General features: G+C 42.0%; 1 protein-coding gene across 1 annotated transcript in view; it reads left to right on the top strand.

Moving 5' to 3' along the window:
• The window catches only part of LOC135205628 (tyrosine-protein phosphatase 10D-like), a 254,197-nt gene that overhangs the window by 216,878 nt on the left and 24,248 nt on the right, over positions 1-13,071 (top strand). The window contains 6 exon segments of the mRNA XM_064236423.1: positions 80-236; positions 519-771; positions 933-1,061; positions 1,224-1,352; positions 1,543-1,691; positions 2,074-2,309. Of these exon segments, the coding sequence (XP_064092493.1) occupies positions 80-236; positions 519-771; positions 933-1,061; positions 1,224-1,352; positions 1,543-1,691; positions 2,074-2,309 (1,053 nt within the window).

The raw sequence follows: 13,071 nt of genomic DNA on the forward strand, positions 1-13,071 counted from the left end.
TTAGTGAAAAGCTCACTTCTATGTATATGTACAGATATTTGTGATGAGACCATTTTCATGAAAACATTAATTTTTTTAGATTATGAGAGTGGAAATGTTGGCCTAGCTGTAGGAATTCCAGTACTTATTTTGGTATTGGTTGTGTTGGTGGTGATGATCATGAGGCGCCGATCATGTCGACCTCCAGAATCAAACGCAGATATTGGGCCAATAGGTCTTCCTGACATCGAGACAAGGTAAAAAAAAAAAAACGGCAAATGTGTAGTGTATTCATTTCCATAAAAATTATTTTAATACCAAGATATATATGTGCAACTTGAAAATTTTCAAATATTGTACTGTACTTATGTAGATGACAGGCTGAACAGCTGATTCATAAAAAAAGGCCAATCATATTTGATTCATAAAAAAAGGCCAATCATATTTTTTAACAATTTATTGTATTTACAACAAATAGATCAGTAATTGATTTATGAACTTGGGTGTCCTGTATTTTTCATAAGCTTTAAAAATTTCAGTCGACCAGTGACACTGCAGGACTTTGAGGCTCACATCCGGTTCATGTCTGCTGATTCAGAGTATCATTTCTCTGAGGAATATGAAGCCCTAAAGTATGTAGGGCACGACCTTCCACGAACAGCTGCAGACTTGGCTGTTAATCGACCTAAAAACAGATTTACTAACATCCTTCCTTATGACAGTACTAGATTCAAACTCCAGCCAACAGATGATGAAGAGGGATCTGATTATATTAATGCTAATTATGTCTCTGTAAGTAAAATCTTCCACACTTAATAAAGCACATCAAAAGTAAACTTGTTACTACAAAGTCGCAGTCATTATTGGAAGAACAATATTTTTTACTTGTTCTGTAAATATTAGGTGCATATGAATTTATCATAAAAATAACTTTCTTAATTTATGATTGGTAGGGTCACAATTCACCCCGTGAGTTTATTGTGACACAAGGTCCTCTGCCTTCAACTCGTGATGACTTCTGGAGGATGGTTTGGGAAAGCAATTCACGAGCAATAGTAATGCTAACACGTTGCATTGAAAAGGTACGGTAATTCTTGAAGACATTACCCTATAGTATATCATAGAATATATTTGCTGTAGTAGTATATATTATGAAAATATATTTTATAAATCCTCTTACAAATGCTAACATACTTTCACAAGGAATCAAGCATAGTAAAAGACTGTACTAAATTTTCTTTCAGGGAAGAGAAAAATGTGATCATTACTGGCCTTATGACATGCAGCCAGTTTGTTATGGTGATATCCATGTCACAATTATAAATGAGAGACATTTCAGAGACTGGAATATTTCAGAATTCAATGTCTGTAAGGTATGGTTATGTCGTGGTTACCAAACTATGCACTGTGCTGTAGTAGATATAGATAATTATTTTGAATGGCTAATTTATACAGATTTTGATTTAGAAAACTGTTTCCTTCATTTACTAGTGCAGTGAGAGAATTTGAATCATAACAGTTATTTTTGTGATACACTGTATAATTATGTACATATCTTCACAGGGTGATGTGTATCGAGTAGTTCGCCACTTCCATTTCACAACGTGGCCCGACTTTGGGGTTCCTGAACCTCCACAAACTTTAGTTAGATTTGTGCGGGCTTTCAGAGAACGGGTTGGACCTGATCAAAAGCCGGTTGTGGTGCATTGCAGGTACTTTATATTATTGTACTCAGTAAGGCTGCTAATCACCAAAATGTCAGCATAGTCCAGTATAAATCATAGTTTAATCATATTCATCCTTATTTCTAGATTTCTGAAAGTTTTAAGCACTTGCCGGTCCTTAAACTCAAAAATAAGTTTGTACAACTGACATTAAACTCAAGATTTTTCACTTTAGTAAGGAAAGATGAGACATTAAGCAGCCACGTTATCTTTTAAAGCCTAGGAAGACCAGTGATTTTCATTCATTCATTATCTAATTTACACATTTATTGCATGGAGTTGGAAGGTTAATTGATTCTCATTTGAAAAACTTTGTTTATTACATAACTTCACCATTCATTCACAGCTTTCTCTATTTTGTTATTTCCAGTGCTGGAGTTGGTAGATCAGGTACTTTCATAGCACTTGACAGATTACTCTTCAGTATTCACCAGTATGACTACGTAGACATTTTTGGAATTGTCTATGAAATGAGAAGAGAGCGGGTATGGATGGTACAAACAGAACAGCAATATATTTGCATTCATCAGTGTCTTTTAGCTGTCTTACAAAACAGGGAGCATGATCATCCACCAGCTGAAATTCATGATAATCCAGGTTTTGATGGTAAGTATATACTTCTGTGTCCATTACTTAGGATGAAACAAATTAACCAATCTTGTCCTTTGAACTGGTTCCATGTTTTCTTTTACTCATTTTCATTACCTGAATATTTCAGAGATATACTGTACTTAAAATTTAATTGTAGTATCATAAAATTTATACAATAGTCTTGAAAGAAATTTTGAAGAGTACAATACACAATATTCAAGCCTTGATGACTAAACTGTTTAATAGATTCAGAGACTAGTTTCTATTTAAAGTATAGTTTCTATTTAAAGTATTACAGTTACTATACTATACTATACTATTCTCAAACAACAAGTCAGAAAATGTCTATAAATTTTTAGAAAATATTTATGATTCCCTAATGTTTCAGTTCCATGTAAAGTTGGTTCATATATTTCATTTCACCTATCTACAACTTAAACCATTTGATTACAGAATGTGATACTGTGGAAGATTAAGCCTCACATAAGATTAAATTTATGAAAGCAGTAAAGATCATTCTATGTTAGGTACAAATTGGGATATAAACATTATTCAATACTCCCCTCTGTTTTAACACTATGATGTTCCATTAATGATTTAAAGCATTTCATTTAAGAAAATATCATGTAGCTGGACCATATAATGGTAGAAATGGTGCTCACTAGTCTCACTTAACTATTGTAAAATTAATAGTGTGGTATGCTGTAACCTAGCACAACACCTATACAGTAAAAGATATTTGCATAATTTCTCAGAAGCAATGGAAAGTAATTAGGTGTTGTAATATTCTTATGAAAATAGCCCAAGTACCGTAAGAATTGACCATGTATGGTTTTAGACCAAAGTAAACCCTCAAAGATCCCAATATCCAAATTGAATGTCCAGACATTTTTCTCTTCATTTTTCATAAAGAAATACTATGTAATTAAGACAAAAGGCATAGAGACAGGGGAAAACTAGTTTAGGAAGCCAAAATATAAGTGACAAGCAATACAGTGTAAATTTCATTTTCACATAAGTGACTTACCAAACAATTAAATAGCTGTAAGCCTGGCAGTTGAGAATTCAAATTATCTGGCGGCTGCGGCACTGCCATCGTTCGTGTATGTGGTACAGGTCCCTCCCACTTTTAGGAATACCAGGTACTGCTGAGCTAACTATTGTAAATTCGTTTTCTGCCGGCTACAGAGTAACATTGATGGTTTTTGCAGTCAACTTTTCATTGCTTCATCTTGTGATTTTGTATCATATTTGAAGTACAGTTTGGTGGTTTTTATGGTTTAGCTGCTTCTTTAGCTTTAATTTAGCTATATGTTGGACTCAAGTTCACTTTCAGTTAGCTTTTGCAGCAATGGCTACAAAACTAGGATGGCTAAACTGTTACGATCCGCACTCCAAGTGTGTTAAGTGTAGGGGACAATGTTGTAACAAAGACTTAACTTGCATTGAGTGTCAGGGTTTAAATGAGCAAAGGTGGAAGATCTTTCAAGTCTCATTTAGAGAAGATGGAGAAAGATAGGAAGAGGAAAGCAGCTTTTAGAGCTGGGAGTAGGACTAGTGTTGAGACAACTCCTTTGCCTTTAGAGGCGAAGAAGAGTTCTCTTTCTTCCCCTCTTTTATCCAACATATCTCCTATTGATAGTCCTCCTACTTCATTGCCAATAACTCCAGTCCATGCTTCCAATCCTAACACCATTGCTAACTTAGAGTCCAAAATGGACAAGAGGTTTGAGATTTTGGCTAAATCAGTAATGGATTTAGGTATGTCTTTTCGCGCTTTGTGGAAAAATCAAGTGTTGGTGAAATGACCAGTGTTGTGTCCGAGGAGTTGGCTGTCCGTCCCCCCATTTCTCTTAGACAAAGGTGACTGTCTCGCTCCCCCACACCTGGGAGAAGACATACCGGAGGTCGAAGGGAGACTGGGGGGGTTTGCCCATGGCCAGTCGCCGACTCTGTCAATCCTTTCGACATGCGAGTGTCGACTAAATACCATTGGAAAGGCATAGATGTGAGTGTGGGACAGTTTTCGTCTCATTTGGACGTGCTGTCACCTGAAAAGAAACGACAAGTGTGGAATGCTGCAGTGTCGTGACCTTTCAAGAGACATGCCACATTTGTGGACTGTACGACTCCACCAGTGAGGAAGTTGAGAGAGCAGTGGAATCTCCAACCATCCTGCAGTTTGGCACCTACAGTCTTTTCAGGAGTAACATCAGTCATCTCAAGAGAATATAGTTCTACTGGCAACAGTTGCTTGCAATCTGACCAGCACTCGCTCACTCGTGCTGTCGACTCCCCTCGTAGCTCGTCAAAAGAAGTTTCAATTCGTTCGCCTCCTGCAACTCATAGCACTTCGCCTTCTAGTCGCTCATTTGCTAAGAAGAGCTGCTTGACAGCTACTACTTCAACATCTACTGAGGTTCCAAAGACCAGCGTTTTGGCAGATGAGTCGCCGTTTGGTCCTTTCAAGCAGCAGCTCCAAGAGCTTATGGGGTTTTTGAAGAAAGCGACGGCCCCTAGAGGAGAGGAAGATGGTGCATTGTTAGTTCTTTCTGAGGACAAAGTACATGAGTAGGAGTTGAAAGCTTCTTCGGTTCGGCGTACTCTAGTCTGTTGAAGTTTTTGCTGGTTACGTATCCGGACTGCTTTGAACCAGCATCGCCTTTGTCGCCACCTTCTATATTCATGAAGGATAGGAAAGTAGCATCTTCAGGATTGCTGAAGCTAGTGTTTTCTCAGTCAGCCAAGAAAGTGTTCAAGGAGTCACACAAGTGGATAGCAAAGAAGAGGGAGTCTGGTAAGCCTCTTTCACCTATCCCCCTTCGAAACTGCAGAACAAGATATATCAGTTCTACACAACTGGAGAAGTTCCTTCCTTGGGAGTATCTGCCTCCTCCTCTCAAGGGGACTTCTTAGGTTGAGTGGACGCAAACAGAAGATAGGCTTTTGCTGCTGTGAAAGTAATGTTCTCCTCACCCAACTTTGATCACCTGGTTCAGAACTTGTTCTGGGTGATTAAAGTATTTAGTTTTCTGAATTGGACTATCGCAGCATTAGCCAAGAAGATAGAGGAGTGTCATTCTCTGGAAGAGGAGTTTTCAACAGACTGGCTTAATGTTTTGTCCTACATAGACAAAGTTGTGAGAGATGGATTGGGTGAACTAGCCATACTCCTCACAATGGGAATACTTAAAAAGAGGGAGCTGTGGTGCTCTTTTGCGTCCTGAGGAGTTACGACAAATAAAAAATCAGCATTGATGTTCTCTCCCCTTTGTAAGTCCCACCTGTTCCCAGAGGAGACTATTCAACAGGTGCTGTCGGACCTGGAAAAGAAATCGACTAATGACCTTTTGACGCGGCCAGCGAGATGACCAAAGGACCCTGCTACAGGAGCTAAAGCTTCTCCTCTTCAGAAGCATCCTTTTCGTGGGGGTAAGACTAGATTGCAGAGCAGACCAAGGATTAACTTGCGAGTGTCAGCCAAGTCCACCAGGAAACCTCCCTTTAAGCCGACAGACAAGTACGTAATCGGGAGATCCTTCACCCACCTGTAGGGCCGAGACTTCACAACTTCTGGGAGGAATGGAGTCAGAGATGAGCGGAGCAGTGGATAGTCCAGGTGCTTCAAGAAGGATATGCGATCCCTTTTGTTCAAGATCCTCCGCTGTCCAATGTGCCCATATGTTTGACATCATACTCAGAGGGATCAGGGAGGGCTTTGGCATGAGCCAAAGCAAGAAGGCCATAGAAGAGGTGACAGACAAGACATCCCCAGGCTTCTACAACAGACTTTTTGTAGTCCCCAAGACATCGGAGGAGCTGGAGGCCCGTATTAGATGTAAGCACTTTGAATCTCTTCATTCAGAAGATGAAATTTCGAATGGAAACCAGTCGGTCGGTGATGTTCGCCCTCCAACCGGGTGACTGGATGGTGTCTCTTGACATGAAGGACATTTATTTTCTATTTTCATGTCCCCATTTATCAAGATTCCAAGAGATTTCTGAGGTTTGTCTTCAAAGGGAGAGTTTTCCAGTTCAGAGCCTTCTGCTTAGGACTATCGACAGCTCCCCAAGTATTTACATGTATCCTTGCCCCTCTGGGAAAATGGCTACACCTGATGGGGATCAATGCAGTCTTTTATTTGGATGAGTGGCTCCTGAGATCCAAGTCCGGTCTTCAGTGTGTGAAGGACTTAAAAAGGACGTTAAATCTGATGCAACAATTGGGAATTCAAATAAATCTCAAGAAGTCCCAACTGTCTCCGACTCAGAGGATTCCCAATTTAGGGATGGTTCTGGACTCTAGCTTTTTGGGCTTTTCTCTTCCTGAAGAGGATAGAGCCATGTTTAACAACAGTATGACAGTTTCTTGTTCGTCAGTCAGGCTCAGCTCTAGATTGGATGAGCCTCCTCGGAACCTTTGCTTCAGTGGAGAGTTTCGAAACCTTAGGCCACAGGCCACCTCCAAATGAGGTCTTTCCAATTCTTCCTAAAAGCAAAATGGAACCAGAAGATGCAACCAGACTTGTTAGTTTTACCCTTGATGGAAGAGATCAAGTCAGATCTTCATTGGTGGCTGTTGACGGAGAAACTTCAGGAAAGATTTTCTCTAGTCACGTCGAACCCTGACCTAGAGTTCTTCTCAGATGCATCGGACAAGGGATGGGGAGCTCTGCTAGGAGACAGGAGGGTCTCGGGTGTTTGGATGGAGCAAGAGAAGACCCTACACATAAATGTGAAAGAGTTGAAGGCGATTCTTCTAGGTTTACAAGCGTTCGCTTTTCTAGTTGCCAGAGGAAAAGTAGCGATTATGAGGACAACACCACAGCGTTATCGTATGTTCAGAAACAGGGAAGGACACACACTTTTTCTCTCAACAGAGTAGCAGAAGACCACCTTCTCTAGGCGGACAAACACAAGGTCTCTCTTTTTCCGCGGTTTGTTCAAGGAAGAATGAATGTATTGGCAGATGAGCTGAGCCGCTCAAATCAGGTCCTATTGACGGAATGGACTCTGAACGAGAGAGTTTGCCTACATCTTTGGAGGTGGATCTCATCGCCACCTCAAGGAATAATCTTCTGATTTTCTGCTCACCGGTTCTAGACCCGCTAGCGGGGAGTACAGGTGCAATGCTGCTGGACTGGGTGGGCCTCGACATAAATGCATTTCCCCCTTTGGGATAATAAGGGAACTCATCAACAAGCTACAGTTTTATCGGCATGTGTCAATGACTCTCATGGCCCTATTCTGGCCCAGAAAAGATTGGTTCCCAGACCTACTCAAGCTCCTAGTTGACTTCCCTAGGCTCCTACCACAAGGTCCATATCTTCTCAAACAACCTCACTTTCAACCGGTATCACTAAGGGTTGTCCGTTCTGACTCTGACAGGATTCAGACTGTCAGAAACCTTGTCAGAGCAAAAGGCTTTTCGCGAAGAGACTCAGAAGCTATTGCAAGACGTAGAAGAAGCTCTACCAGTCGAAGAGGAGAATTTTCAGGTTGTGGTGCAGACAACGTCATCTCTTCTTTTACAACCTCTATAACAGAAATTGCAGATTTCCTGTTATTTCTAGGGACTTGAGAAAGCTGTCCACCTCTACTATCAAGGGCTACAGGTCTATGCTTTCATCAGTTTTTAAGCATGGAGGCCTTGACGTCTCGAACAATCAAGATATCAGTGACCTTACTTAAATCTTTTGATTCCTCAAAAGTAGTTAAGTCTGGAGAAATGGATTGGAACTTGGATGTTGTGCTAAGATGGATTTCCCGTCCTCAGTTTGGGCCTCTTAAATTCTTCATCCTTAAGGGATCTAACAAAGAAGACGCTGTTTTTAGCTGCCTTAGCTACTGGGGGTAAAGTAAGGGAAATGCAGGTGATCAGTTAAGAGGTCGGTTTCTCTCAGAGTAATGCAGTGTGCTCTTACATTGAAGAATTCCTACCAAAGAACGAGGATCCATTGAATCCTTGGCCTCACTCTTTGGTAATTAAGAACTTGACGGACATAGTGGGAGCAGAAGAGGAGGAACGTACGCAATATCCTGTCAGATCTATTAGACACTACCTGCTTAGGACAGATACGTTAAGAGGAAATTCGAATTGACTCTGGTGTTTGGTGAGAAACCCCTCCAGTCCTCTCTCTAAGAATGCGATTTCATTCTTCCTAAGGAGCTTGATTCTGGAAGCTCATGCTCAAATACAAGACCAAACTCTTAGCGTGCTGAAGGTGAAGGCGCACAAAATTCGTGCAGTAGTGACTTCCTTAGCATTTAGGCATAATATGTCTCTATCCTCCATTGTGCAAATGAAGTTCTGGTGGTCAAAAAGGGATTTTGACGTAAGGAAAAATCTATTTCTGGACGATTGGCTCGTGTCGCCAGCGAAATATCCTTTAATCTATTATTTCTAGGGTAAATGTACTAACACATACCAGAGAATAAATAAATAAAGAAAAAGGTCAGTATAACTGACTCGCTCACTCTCCCAGAGAGTGTCGGTATGAACACTATGGCGAGTGAGACCACTACCACGAGCCAAATGCCAATAGAATTCTCCCACTACAAAATCCCCCAAGAGGAGAGCCGACCCACAGAGTGGGCAGCACCTACTACTACTACTCCATCCCATGCTGCCGACTGCTGCGCCTCTGGTGGCCATCCTGAAGTTAGCAGACAATCTTGGCGATGGGATGGGTAGGGCGGGATTTCGCTGGCGACACGAGCCAATCGCCCAGAAATAGATTTTTCCTTACGTCAAAATCCCTTTTCTGGGCTCAGCTCGTGTCGCTGCGCGAAATCGTACCAGAGAAATAGCACAAGATTGTAAAGAAATTTAACAAAATATAAAAAGGTCTCAAATAAAAGATAAAATAAAAATAAATCAATATAATTGCTAATAAAGATACATATACACAGTGATACAAAATAGAAATATTACTTAATTTTATACTTAATTCTAATAATATTTCTTAACTTAAGGTAATATACATATATACAGGAGAAATGTATCATATATGTACAAAAATGGTATCTGTGTAAAGCAATGTATCAAAACATTCTAAAGCAATTAACACAAAAGTTGAATAAAACAAACTCAACAATAATAAAATATAAAGGAATGTATATGACTTAATATACAAAACCCGTAATCATTATAATAAGATGTATCTCCTAGCATAAAAATAAGGAGATGACATCCACGAGATCAATAACCATCATCAAATGTGAGTGTCCCTAGCAAAAAAATAAGGGACACCCACTACATCATCATAAAAGCAGCTAAGACACAAGGTGACCGTAAATGAACAAGGCAGGAATAGACGAACTGTTGGGTGAGGCAGGTAGAAAGGAGGACTGGATCTTCTACTAAGGATTAGTGAGAGTCAGGAGAAACTATGTTCCCCGCTGCTACTGCTGAAAATTTCAGAGCTTCCAAGGACTTTAAGTAATGACGTTTGAACACTGTCGGCGATTTCCATCCAGTATACTTTTTCAACTCATCGAAGTTCATATGTTGGAAATAGTTAATTGAGGTGGCTACTGCCCTGACATCATGTGCTTTTGGGAAAGAGTCAGGATTGGCTTGTTTAATGAAGTACAGGATTTGTTGCCTGATGCCTTTAATAGATAAAGTGCCACCTTTTTCTCTCTTAAAGAGAGGCCCCGATGAGGATGAGGAGGTCCTAGACAGAAAGGCTCGTAAGGCTGAAACTGGGCAAAGAGATACATCTTGTGGAAGGGGTAGTACCTTCCATGGTTCCCACCTCATCAAAGGATCTTCATTCTTAGCTATAAAGCTACGTTCCGGAGAGAGTAGCACTTCCCCTGTGGGAAGGAACTGAATATGATCCGGATCTCTGGATAAAGCCGACAGTTCTGAAATTCTAGCTCCTGAGGCCAAGCTTAATAAAAACAGGGTTTTTCTTAAGAGCATTATAAACGAGCATGTGTCATTATTGGTTTCTGAAGCCAGCTTTAGAACATCGTTTAAGAACATGATACTGACGTAGGCCTTACAGAAGGTCTAAGTCTAGCACACGCCTTGGGAATAGACGAGAAGTAGGAATCTGTCAAGTCTATGTTGAACCCAAATTGAAAAATCTTTTTCAAGGCTGACTTGTTTGTCGTAATTGTGCTAGCTGCTAAGCCTTTTTCAAATAAGGATCTGAAAAAGGATATAGCTGAATTGATTGTCATGATCCTAATATCTGATTCTTTCAGGAAGGTTGCTAACTTTTTGACAGCAGCATCATACTGTCTCAAAGTTGAATCTCTTTTATCGGATTCCAAGAAGAGAATATTCTGAGGGTCAATATTCGCATCCCTTTTCGCTGCAAACTTCATGAAATCCATAAAGTTAGGGTTTTGAGAATCCCTGAGGAAGCGAACACAGTCTTCGTTTGTACTGACTGGGAGAGGCTGGGATTGGGGATCCGAAGAGGGCGAAGACCCAGTTCTAGAATGAGAGGGTACCAATTGCTCTTCGGCCAGTCTGGGGCTACTAGAGCCACTTGACCCTTGAACGTCCTGAGTTTGTTTAACACTTTCATGAGAAGATTCACTGGAGGAAAGACATAAATCTTCTCCCAGTTGTTCCAGTCTAGAGCCAGGGCGTCCGTGGCATAGGCCAGAGGGTCCAGGTTGGGGGCCACATAACACGGGAGTTTGTGGTTCGCTTGAGATGCGAAGAGATCCACCTGTAGACCTGGAACTCTCTGAAGAATCCATTGGAACGAACTGTTGTCCAGTGACCATTCCGACTCTAGAGGTACTGATCGGGATAGAGCATCTGCTATGACGTTTCTCACTCCAGCTATATGAGTGGAGGAGAGATGCCAACTGAACTTGTCCGCCAGGGAGAAGATGGCTACCATGACATGATTTAGATGACGTGACTTGGAGCCTCCTCTGTTTACACAATGTACTACCACTGCGCTGTCCAGGACTAGCTTTATGTGGGAGTACTTTGGCGGACGTAACCTTTTTAGAGTCAAGAACACTGCCATTGCCTCCAGTACGTTTATATGGAACTGACGGAACTGAGGTGACCACGTTCCTTGGACCTTCTTGAACTGGGAATATCCTCCCCAACCGCTTAATGAAGCGTCTGTGTGGATGGTGAAGTCTGGTGGAGGAAACTGAAGAGGCACTGACACCGACAAGTTCTTGACTTTCGCCCACGGCCGGAGTCGATTCTTTAGAATCAGAGGGACTGAGGACAATTTGTCCCTGGACCTGACATTTGCTCGTGAGCGCCAGATTCTGGTTAGGTCTTTCAGTTTGGCTTTCATTAGGATGTTCGTCACTGATGCAAACTGGAGAGAACCCAGGATCCTTTCCTGAGATCTTCTTGACGCCAGTTTGTGACTCAGAAATTGCTTGACTGACTTCGCTATTTCCTTCCTCTTGGATGATGGAATCGACAGAGTATGGGAGGATAGATTCCATTGAATGCCTAGCCACTGAAAGTTTGACTCTGGAGTGAGTCTTGACTTGGTCCTGTTTATCTTGAAGCCTAGATATTCCAGGAACTGAATCACTTTCAGTGTTGCTCTGTTGCATTCCTCGACTGTTGAAGCCCAGATCAACCAATCGTCGAGATACGCTACTACCATAATCCCTTGCGATCTGAGTTGTTGAACTACTACTTCCGCCAGCTTCGTAAACACCCTGGGTGCTACGTTGAGCCCGAAAGGAACTACCTTGAAGGAGAATGTCTGGTCTCCTATCTTGAAGCCCAGATACGGACGGAAGTGTCTTGCAATAGGGATATGATAGTAAGCGTCTATAAGATCGATAGAGGTGGTGACGGCCCCACGGGGAAGTAAGGTCCGTACCTGCGAGATCGTGAGCATCTTGAACTTGTCGCAGCGAATGGCTAAGTTTAAGCGGGACAAGTCTAAGATTACCCTTCTTTTTTGTGAGCCTTTCTTTGGCACGCTGAACAAGCGTCCTTGAAATTTTAACCTTTTGACTCTCGCTATAGCTCCTTTCTGAAGGAGATCCTCCGCATACTCCGTCAGTTCCTTGGAAGGAAGTTGGCGGAAAGGTCTGGATGGAGGTGGGTTCGTTAACCAGCTCCAACCCAGGCCTTTTGACACAATGCTGTGAGCCCACTTGCTGAAGTTCCACCGGTGGCGAAAGTGAAACAGCCTCCCTCCTACCTGAAATTCCTCATTGGTTCTGGTAGCCTCCCCGGCCTCCTCTGAAATGTTTTCCCCTATTAAAGGGACCTCCCGATCCTCTCCCACGAAAGGATCGCTTACCTCTGCCTCCCTTACCCGAGCGGTCATACTTCTGTGAAGCTTGACTCTCGAAGGATTGATTGTAAGCTGGAGAGAGGGCGTAAGAGGTGGAGGGCTGAGGCTGAGGGGAGATAACATAAATAGGCTGTGATTGAGCCTTTGAGGTGGAAGGTTGGGCTGTTTGCACTAAGGGAACAGCCGGAACTTGCTGAGAAAAGCGTGGCTGCTTTTTCTGATAGGGCTGGAAACGTCTGGGTTTCCTTTGACCCTTACCTCTAGCTGCTTGATCTTGCCGCCTCTTGGCCGTAAGACCCCAACGGTCCTTAAGGTTCTGGTTCAACCTCGTAGCCTCTGATTGAACCTCCTTCACCATCGCTTCTGGGAAAAGAGGTCTGCTCCCCAGATGCTCGACGCAAGTAACCTATTCGGCTCGTGCCGAATAGTTGCTTCTTGTAGGACATGCTTCCTACAATTCGTCCTAGCAGTGGCAAACTCAAACATATCTGACTGTACCGTTTGAGTCAGAGATTTGGTCA

The sequence above is a fragment of the Macrobrachium nipponense genome, chromosome 24, assembly GCF_015104395.2.
Source record: "Macrobrachium nipponense isolate FS-2020 chromosome 24, ASM1510439v2, whole genome shotgun sequence".
Taxonomy (NCBI): Eukaryota; Metazoa; Arthropoda; class Malacostraca; order Decapoda; family Palaemonidae; genus Macrobrachium; species Macrobrachium nipponense.